At 41.8% G+C, this 10,803-nt stretch overlaps 1 protein-coding gene across 1 annotated transcript; it reads right to left on the bottom strand.

The window, feature by feature from the left end:
• Window positions 1-626: 626 nt before the first annotated feature.
• LOC5520936 (PDZ domain-containing protein 7) lies at window positions 627-10,803 on the bottom strand. Its single transcript, XM_048728847.1, has 12 exons — window positions 9,958-10,803; window positions 7,607-7,840; window positions 7,015-7,162; window positions 6,545-6,623; window positions 5,612-6,172; window positions 5,280-5,380; window positions 4,812-4,903; window positions 4,343-4,437; window positions 3,726-3,791; window positions 2,990-3,490; window positions 2,603-2,703; window positions 627-2,134 (listed from the first exon to the last, which is right to left on the bottom strand). Exons 1-12 carry the CDS (start codon window positions 10,629-10,631, stop codon window positions 1,997-1,999), a joined length of 2,790 nt encoding a protein of 929 aa, XP_048584804.1. The 5' UTR covers window positions 10,632-10,803; the 3' UTR covers window positions 627-1,996.

Genomic DNA, 10,803 nt, shown 5'->3' with positions numbered 1-10,803 from the left:
GGTTCTCCACCATTCAGTGATGGTACCACAGGGTCTTTACCATTCAGTGATGGTACAACAGGTTCTCCGCCATTCAGTGATGGTACAACAGGTTCTCCACCATTCAGTGATGGTACACAGGGTCTCCACCATTCAGTGATGGTACCATAGGGTCTTTACCATTCAGTGATGGTACAACAGGTTTTCCACCATTCAGTGATGGTATCACAGGGTCTCCACCATTCAGTGATGGTATTGCAGGGTCTTTACCATTCAGTGATGGTACAACAGGTTCTCCATCATTCAGTGTGGTATCACAGGGTATCCACCATTCAGTGATGGTATTGCAGGGTCTTTACCATTCAGTGATGGTACAACAGGTTCTCCACCATTCAGTGATGGTATCACAGGGTCTCCACCATTCAGTGATGGTATTGCAGGGTCTTTACCATTCAGTGATGGTACAACAGGTTCTCCACCATTCAGTGATGGTATTGCAGGGGCAACACCATTCAGTGATGGTATTGCAGGGTAAACACCATTCAGTGAAGGTACCACAGGGTTACCAACATTTAGTGTACCACCATTAAGTGATGGTATCACTGTATTATAATTTCAACAGATATATGTCAAGAAAGCAAGACATATTTTAAAAGATCAAGCTTTTGATAATTATATCTGTACAAAGTATACTCATCTGCACTATTTACATGTTATAACAAATGTGTATTGAAAGACTATGTTCACTATGTATGAAAACGTACAACAATGTTTTAGGTTGATTTTCCTGACATACTAAAACTGCCTTAAAACATCTGCATTCATCAGCATTTACATCTTTCAAAGAGAATCGTGAATCTCTACATACGCTTTAAAACTGCTTAAATGATAGTTGTAGATGTTTTTTATTATTTCTCTATAGTTTGCTGATGGTGGAGACAACAATAAGGTAAACAACCAGGGAATGACTGCAAGCCATCACATCCCAAGTACCCGCCAACATACATCGTTAGGTGATTGATACCAGTCATTATTGGCATAATAAGATAGCCAGCCCAGACGAAGTCTCGGCTTTCGAGCTGCAAATGATTTTCTACCAATCAAATGTGTGAGTCACAGCTGAGCCAATAAACGAAATCAGTAAGTGTTGCCCGTACGGAGAAACATCTGTAATTTCACCGATAATACACGAGATATTTAGAGCTGAAAAAATATACCCATCCCCGCATGTACGACGTCAGCACTTATGATTGATTGTAGAATATCTTGAGTATATATTTTGAGACTTTGTCTTGAGCTCCTTGGACGGTTCCTGGGAAGCAGGTTAGCCCTAGCCCAGGGATAAATACGTCTCGACATTTGATTGGATAAAATAGGGCATTCAACCCCAGGCCCTGAGCAGTAATGCAAGCGGCGTCGAAGCATCTTTGATTTGATTTTTCAAAATTCTAATATTGCTGTGTGTCGAATAAGATAATCTTGTACATGCACCTTAAAGCTGTATAAAATGTTATATCAAGCGATAAAATACCTAGTTTATATACTTAAAAAAACTTTTAGCGGTAAAAATCCATTGTCAAGACGTTAGCTAGAATATGTAGTAGCGCATTTTGTATATCACATTTGACTTGTTTTAATATGCTGCTGCTGCTTTTGCTGCTGATGATGATGATAATAACGATTATGGTGATCATGATAACGATAATGGTGATAATAATGATGTTGGTGGTAAGATAATAACGATGATGTTTGATAGTGTGCTGATGCTGTTAATATGTATGAGGATAATAATGATGATGATAATCATAATCATGAAATAGATTATGTTGACGACGACGATTTTGATACTTGATGTGATGTGATGATGTGATAATGGTGACGATGAAAATAGGGCAAGGAATTATCACCACATGGCTGGCATAAATATGTTCTAACTACTGATCTCCCTAAAACCCTCTGTGGCACTCTCCTGCCAGTAGTTTTGGGTCCGTCTCCCTGGGTGTCTTATCAGCCACGTTCACTGTTTAGGAAAGACCACTATTTGCATCACCGTCTTGCTCTTGTCGTTGTAGGATCGGCGTATGATATCTACTGCTTCTGCGTGCGTCACATCTTTCAAGCTCATGCCATCGACAGATATCACCTCGTCTCCGTTCTTAAATTGCAAAACAGGACTTTATTAGGAATAAACATCTATAATCGTATCTAATCGAAATTGATAACTGGTTACCGCGACTGAGGTTAGGAGAAGGTAACATGGGCTAAGTCGATGACGTCAACATATTGAATACGTGCGACATTATACCGATATCCTTTTGCAAGGAAAACGAAATTGCATTCCCAGTCACCAAGACATAAGTAAAAAGAAGGATGGCATGGGCGCTAGAACCATTTGTGATAAGTGTCATGCCAGGCACAGTAAGAGAACGTGGGAAATGTGCAAAACCAATGCTGTCGTGAATTTGAATTATCTCTCAAAGTGGTTGTTTATAAAGTGTGTGAACCATTGTTTAACCTGTGACGTCACAAGTCCAAGACAAAACAGGAGCAAGATGTGACAAAGACCTGGGCTAACTTTCTCATGCCTCTCTCTCTCTCTCTCTCTCTCATGTTTTGTGCCTACCTTTAGTCTACCGTCATCTGCTGCCGCGCCCCCCGGGAAAACCTTTTCGATTCGTATCTCAGGTTGGGTTTTGGAGCCTTTACCTCCGGAAATGCTGATACCTATATTTCAAACACAAGTCAGAGCCTGCTTTAAAAAAAAATAAAGAGATACACACGAGTAAGCAAATGGACAAAACATTTTCACAAATCCTCCACCACGCTATTTAAATGGTCACTAATCCCCCCCCCCCCACCCAACCACATCCTTAACTAAGAGGTCGCCCCCACCAACCATCGTTACATAAAAGGTCACATTCCCACAACTCCACCTACGATCCTCTAAATGGTCGGCCCTTTGCTCCGATCCTTAACGAAATGGTCGTTTGTTTACCCCCGCCGTCCTTACCTAGACTTGTCCTGTTCTTCGGCAGTAATATTAGCTGCTCGCTTGGCGCGTCCGACACGGCAATGCTCGGAACTGAAACCGATACCGGCACAAACGCAGACTGCTGACTACCTATTGCCGCGGGCGCCTCGTCATCGTCGTCATCTTGGTATTCCACGGCCACCCTATCTGGCACCATGAGCGTGTTCGCAGATTTGCCGACTGGGGGTGAGTCAGTGCCGTTCATGTTACCATTAGGAATCTGGATTAATGGAATATCCATGGCCATTGGCCCTGGTGATGCGTGGAGGCCGCTGTCTTTGACCGGTCTCATATCTCCGGGCTCGGGAGTTGTTGATTGGACAGCGTAGTATTCACTTGTTCCCTGACGCATCTGCCTGTCGAGAATGTTACCCCCAAGCCAGGCTAATTGTTGGTTATGCATCTTTGCCTGTTCTTCTTTTTCTTTGCGTATTCTTTCGAGTTCAGCGTTGCTGCGTATTTGGAAACCGCCTCTACTGTCTAAACGTCAAAGCAAACATTTGGATTACTTTCGAACCATAAACCATGACTATGAACAGCAAGAAGCCTGGGAGTCAAGGCAGTTTGATTGACTGCTACTCACAAACAAGACATGAGCAATGGACAGCTTTATTCAATGACAGTTACGGAACGTCAATGCGTAAAAGGGTCGTAGGCCTATCTCTTAACTTCTGCCTCTTCCTTTCTAAAGAGCTTATTGAAGGTCTCCTGTTACCTTGAATGACGGCGACGAGTTGGCGTTTGGGTTTTTCCACAGCAGTCGGGATAATGGTGGGCGAACCTGTTGGCGGGAGACGAAGTAGGTATGACATATAGAAAACATCGAGGTTTTTAAGGGGGCTGCTAAGGAGATCCTATGGAAGGACCCCTGGTAGCATGCGGTGCTTACAGCGCGACCAGTAAAACAATTAGCTGCAATATGTATGGAGTGTTTATAACAACATATCTTGCGTGAGCTTTTTAAAAGTCAAATGGATAAGTTTCAATTACTTTGTGCCAACAGCGACCGGAATTGCTGGGATAAAGACCAACATTACACTGCCTCCATCGATCGCTGGGCCTTACAGGCCCTACTGATAGTTGATGAGGGACAAGTTTGCAGGCTAACAGAAAAGAGCTGGAAATTGCGCTTACTGGCGCGACAATGCTGAGGCTGTTTGCACACTTTGTTTGGAGGTGTTGTGTATATCGTCAAGTTGTGGCCAACTGAGCATTACGGTGTCTACCATGTCATAATTGCACAGAGTTTTGTTGGTTTGAAAGTGTAATTGTGGTAAATATTACGGCCCACTCGAGAAAGGGTTAATCCATAAGTTATGACTTCATAGTTACCTGGTACACAGACTGATAAGTACTCCTGCGCGCCCTTTTCATGAACGGACACCATGGCGTCAAACCGTCCGAGATCGTACGGTGAGATAAGCGACCTACGGAGAACAATACCGTCTTGTTTAGACAAGATGTGCAGATGTCGGCATTTTTCGCTGGCTTGAGAGCTTTTTAAAGTTATTTTTTTATAGAAAGACTACAGGGAAGCTGTAGACATGCTGGGTGTTCTGGGTAAACAGGAAATAAATCAAACAAGGTTGGAACCTGCTAAACGTCCATCGTCATCGATGGTTTCGATGACTATTCGAGCGTAAGTCCTTTGTTGTTGTATTAAAGTGCGCGGCTCGAGATGCCACCGAAACCACTCTATCCTCAGAAAGGCGTTAAAAATTAAACCCCACTATTTATTTCCCTCGAACAATTGATATTACTTTATAAGTAAAAAAGTAATCAAACATGAATAATTCCTCACCTGATGTCCCTAAGCAGCAGAGCTTTCTCCGGTTTGTCCAAGATAGCCAGTAGCTCCTTAACAAGCACTTCAACATCTCCGTTATCCAGATACTGATTACATAAGTACAACGGTTACAAAGTAAGATAGAGACAGATGGCTTCGAGGTAAAATATCTAATCTATCGCCCCATGACAGGTTCTCCAATAGGGTTCTGGATTCCGGATCCTAGTGAGTGGATTCCGGATCCTAGTGTGTGGATTCCTGATCCTAGTGTGTAGATTCCGGATTCCAGTAGCACGGGTTCCGGATTCCAAGTCTCTTTTTTTCATGGATCCCTGATTACCTGTCATGGAGCGAAGTTATATACGTGTAAACGAGGCCTTTCGATCTTTTCAAGGTGAAGATTACTGGGAAAGGAGAGGAAATTAAGGCATTGTGTAAACCGACAGTCTCACAAGAGCTGTATGGGTGTGATCTATTACCTACCTGTATAATGTGCTTTATGAGGGCGTCATACTCATCCACTACCAGGATTTTCTTGGCTCTTTCCTCGATGTACAGCAGCATCTGTTGCTTGGTCGGCCCACCTAAATACAAAATGATTACCGCTTCATGCTTCGAACGAGACTGCTCCTTTTCACTAGAGTGAAGGGAGGGAGAAAAAGATCTTCATCGGAGACGTAAGACGCGCTCGTAAAACCAGCAAGAGAAAAGGGGGTCAGCCCGGCCTCCTCCCCTACAGATTAAACATTTTAGAATACCCTCTAATGCCTTACAAAAGACTCTCAACATTCTGGTAAGTATTTTATAAGACCTACCTTTGGTTTCCGTCTTGGGTTTACTCTTCTTTCTGAAGCTTAACTTGGATCTGATCTTATCGCCATGTTTCTGCAAGAAGGACTTTGATTTCTTGACCTTCTTCTTATCATCCTGTCGCATTGCCTCGTCGCTACCAGACGCAACCATAATTACATCCGCGTTCGTGGAAGAATATCTCTTTTCCAAATCTTCTCTACTATTTGTGCTCCCTTTGTCGCCGCTACTAGTAGTGGAAGCCGTGGTGGCAACACTCTTTGCGCTTGTTGCTCGTTGTAGTTCAGGGCTCCCTTGCACTGGGGTTGCTGGGGTAGGACTCTGGCACGGAGTAGACATAAGAACAGGACTCATATTTGCGTCCACCATTGGAATATCTGGGGTTTGAACACCGAATTCTCTCAGCTCGGGTTTAGGCATGTCTGGGTGGTTGTTGTTCTCCAAGGCAGAGAGCGAAAGTTTGCTACTCGCAGAGAGAGCAAGCTGGGCTGATGTGGAGCTAAGATCCATTGGTGACACTGGCGAAGGTGGTTGAGACAAAGATCGACTGAAGTGCTCTTTGCTTTCTAATAACAAACGAAAATAACGTAAGCATTAAACAAAGAGTAACTAGCCGGCGATGAGTAGACGCTACTAAGACCAGTGCCATCAGGAAGATCTCTTTTAACCTCTTCCATGCTTCTAAAAACAGTTCCACCAGGAAGAATAACGCCCGCCAGACCTTTCCCAACACCAGAAGGTGTCTCACCAAGAAGAATAACCTCTTACCTTTTCAGAATACCCTCTGACCCTCTAAATAAGGAAGAATACTCGCTTATACCTCAAATGTCTAGCGACATTGCCATCAGGAAAAATAGCTATAACCTTTTCCGTACCTCTAGCAACATTGCTATAAGGAAGAATAACCTCTTCCGAATACCCTCTAGCCTTTTTCGTACCTCTAACAACAGTGCCATCGGGAAGAATCCAGCTGATCTCAGATGAGTAGTGTTTGGCCTCTGGTAACTTTCCTGCAGCCTGTAGACATTAAAAAAGGGGAGAAACAGTTAGTTAAAATAAAGGTTTTAAAAAAGGTTTTCAACAAGGAGCAGGGTGTTCATTCCTACTTTTGCTCCTGATGCTTTGACATAAACTGTCAAGCCATAGATTAAACTGAAACATTTAAGAGCTACAAAAATCTCATGGCTGTGTTAAAACAATTTCGAAGTTCTTCAAGTGGCATACATATATTCTAACTAGAACAGGGCCGTAGCAGGGGGTGGGCCCCCCCTAATATTTTTCGAAAATTATAAGGAAATAACCAATAGGGGCGTATCAGTACCCCCTAATATTTTCTTAATGTTTCTCAATTGTGCCCATCCAATATTCTGAGGCCTACTACGGCACTGTAGAAGTATTTATCACATACCTTTAGAGTAACAATGATATGCTTGTTACTTTTGATGAAGTCCACAGCTTCCTTATGTTTGATGTTTTCAAAACTTTTATCATTGACATTCAAAATCTGATCACCAACTCTGAACCCTGCTTGCTCTGCTAGTGAGCCTTGGTCAACACTAGGAAGAGTAAGCAGCACAAGTTAAGTACAGGGCAGGTGTGTTCACAGGGAGTTTATTCCAGTAGGGCAGACCCTGGATATCCTGAGGGGGTGCACCAACCCAAAGAAGGGGGAACCAATACATAGAACATATGGCAGGAGGTAAATTTGCCAAGTTTAGCCCCAATGCATTCAGGAGCAGCGGAAGGGCAGGGGGACACCAGACCTCCACTTTTCTCAGCAGATATTTCTTTTTATATAAATGTCTTTTTTTAAACCAACAGGTTTCAAGCAGTACATATGCAGCCGACAACAAATTTGTTGAGCACATAAAAACCTAGGTTATCCCTGTGTTCTTATAAATGGTGCTTAATGAAACCACCACCTACCCCTCCCCCTGAAACCACACCTACCCTCCACAGGGCAATATGGATACATAAAGAACTTTAATCTAACAGCTTACCCAGAGACATATATACCCAGTCCATATTCAGCCCCGCCTCGCAGGTTGAACCCAATGAAGCCCGTCTGAGTAGGCTCAACCACAAGGTTTACTCGTCTCTCTTCGGAGCTGTTTAGTATGTGGTGATTCGGCTGGAGTGTTATTCCGTAATTACTACCACTCCCTGCACTGCTGTTCTGTAAGCTGTCATCACCAGCTTTCTCTCTTGGGGACACTTTTCCATTTTGTTTCTCCCTATTATCCAATGATATAAATATTCAAGAAAAAGTTCATAATGTGTTTTATAAGTGTTGTTTTAAATTTATGATGCTCTTATGACTCTTTTGTGGATCAAAAGAGCTAGAACGTTGAGCATATGGATCTACTGTTCAGCTGTGCATGATACATGTACATGATACATGTATGATACAGACACAAAACGTAAGGGGCACAGCCATGCCTCTACTGGTCCTTTCCTTATATTAAAAATTAAGTAAAATGGAGTGGAGAGGTGGACACAGACTCCAGTGCCCCACCCCCTGCTACAGCCCTAAACAGGGAACTCCTTAGTATCTAAAGAGATCAGAATTTGTCCTAGTGATCAAAAAAGGTATTTGCCATTCATACATTAAGTGTATTTTAACCAAAAGGAATTCTAATTTTTTAAGGATACACCTATTTCAAATAAGGTTGCATTTGGAGTATCCACGTGTTGTAACCCGCAATGTTTCATGAGTATCACAAACAAGTGTGTCACATGGATCCTCCTGTGCAACATTGCTTGAAATTAGTAAATAACAATCCGTTGGGGCCAATCCGCACTAGTACTTTTAGCTGTTTGTACAGGGATAGTTGTTGACAGCACCTTTCAGGTTATGACCAAAGACAAGTGCGGACCCGAGTAGACAGTTGACAAAAGTTTGTCCTCGAAGGGCCGAATATCAAAGGATGCAATGGCTTGCAGGCTGAGCTGGCCGTTTTGAAACAAAAACACAACTTTGTTTATCCTTGTCAATCAGGCCGTTGCCAAATAAAATATTATCGCAGGCAAACTATAGCATCGTACTAGTTGCAGCTTGCTTGATAATGGACAGCAATAGATCCCAGGCAGATATTAACGCTTCTACGTACCATGATTCGGTTCTCAGAAGTCACATCTGATTAAAACGTATGCATTTCGTGTTCGGCTTGAATGTTCAGTGCGGATTCACATATAATTGGCTAAGTCCTGTCCCCGAGAAACAAAAACACACGTACCAAGAGTGGACAAAACCAGAAACAAAAAAAAACCCTTTGTGTAGTGTGGAATGTGCACTTATATGCACAATTTCTTTAAACCTTTTTATTCACATTTTACTTATGCTGATAAGTTGAGTCAAAACATGATTTCATACTTTTACTAAAAGAAATAGCATGATAAACACACTGTAAAGATAATCCTATAAATCCACCATGGGTGATGGAATATATTCCTTTATTTAGAGACAAAAGAGCTTTATCTGAGGGTATTTATGTCAAAAGTTAATGAAGTTTATGTTAAACACAATACAAAGATACAACAAAAAATGTATGAAAAATATTTGGCTATGGCCTCTGTAACAAAATAGGCCAGTCCTTAACCTGGGCTTTTGTACGAAAAACAAACAACTTACACTTTGGAAAAGTGACAGGTTTAAATAAATTATTCCTAAAATTGAAAGAAAAAAGCACATTTTACGACATTTAATGGGTATTTAATGTATTTTTGCCCATCGAAAGTAAGAAAAGTGGCGCTTTAACTTTTGCAAGTAGACAGCTCTTTGGGCTATTAGCTGTTTAGCACTTTCAGGATTGTTTTATGTAAACATCTATTAGACTATTTAAAGAATATTTCTTGATTTATTAGACAACTTTATTAAAATTGCTGAGCCACAGTTAATAACATGTACTTATTTTTAATTTCAAAATACAATTAATTGAGTGTTTAAAGTCGCAACAAAACTTACAAGTTACTGTAGAAAGCCAGTCTATTGCAGCAGGAAGCCATTTCGGTGTTATGGAATTCGACTTCGTTAGGAGTTCCAAAGAAGGGTTATCGACAATGAAAAGATCGGTCAATATCAATTTATTCTCAGAGCATATCACATCACAGAAAGCGAAACGCACATATCAAAATCGCATATTCATAGTCCAATATCGAAGTAGGTAGTCAACTACACTAATAAAAATGTTGAAATCAAAATTACGAAGATTTGTTAAAGTTCATAAAAAGATTGATAAGCTGAGACCGGATATACGAGATAATACTGATTTTTGACCCGTAGAAAGATAAAGATACACACGCTTTAGTTGTTACTATGAACGCGCAACGGGAGCACACGAGCGTAACTTACCAATTTTTCGGTGACTTTACATCCAAGATGTCCGGCATTTTACCACCCGTCCTTATCACAAGCTTCATTTTACTCAAAGAAGAAAGCAAATTTATAGCGGAGTTTTGAGCTATTTGCTCGAAGTCGATTCCATTGACTTCAATAATCTGGTCTCCAAGATGCAATCCTTGCTTCTCTGCCTGAGAATCCGAATCAACTTGTGAGATGTACACGCCGCATCCGTGTTCTCTTCCCCCACGAATACTGAGCCCTAAAACTTGGTCTGGGTCAGTCTTTACAAGAGTAACAACTTTAAACATTGATTCATCCCCGTTTTCTTGTAGCCCTTTAAGTTCTCCGTTTCTCAAGTTTAGACTTTGGGTCTTGCGGTCTGGCGCTATTTGATTCGGTGGTTTGATCGGATGTGCCATTTTGTGATACGGCACCAGGCTATCAAACTTACTCAAATGTGCTTTGGGGATTAAATTGCGTATGTCTGCAAGCAGGTCGAGCTTTCTCGGTGTATCCAGGCATGATCGAAGTGCTGATACAAGTTTTTCTACCGACTTGTAGGTCTGGTATTCCTTCATCACATAATGTAAATAATCGCGATCGTCCTCGCTGAGTAAGCGGTGGGCACTTCGTTGAAAATCACGAAGCTGTTGTTTCCTTTCAGCCTCGTTTGTGGCAGTCATCTTACTCTTAAACGTTTGCCCTCAAAATCTCTCAGCTTGCCAAAGTATTTTGTTAGCTAGACCGCGCAAGAACTCGTAAAGTTTCAAGGAGTTTGTCTGCCATTTCGCTGTCCCAGTAGAAGACGCCAGTTGTAAAGACAGCTACTGATTATGCATACGGTTGCGCATAATC

Source organism: Nematostella vectensis, chromosome 6, assembly GCF_932526225.1.
Source record: "Nematostella vectensis chromosome 6, jaNemVect1.1, whole genome shotgun sequence".
Taxonomy (NCBI): Eukaryota; Metazoa; Cnidaria; class Anthozoa; order Actiniaria; family Edwardsiidae; genus Nematostella; species Nematostella vectensis.
This window is presented reverse-complemented; position numbering and strand designations above follow the sequence as displayed.

What these genes read in the sequence shown, in the direction of transcription:
- LOC5520936 (XM_048728847.1), bottom strand. Translation starts at nt 10,631, where the DNA reads ATGACTGCCACAAACGAGGCTGAAAGGAAACAACAGCTTCGTGATTTT. An exon ending in TCATAAAGCACATTATACAG is followed by an intron (nt 4,904 to 5,279) that starts GTAGGTAATAGA and finishes TTATGTAATCAG; the next exon opens with TATCTGGATAACGGAGATGT. An exon ending in CAGATGACGGTAGACTAAAG is followed by an intron (nt 2,135 to 2,602) that starts GTAGGCACAAAA and finishes TTGCAATTTAAG; the next exon opens with AACGGAGACGAGGTGATATC.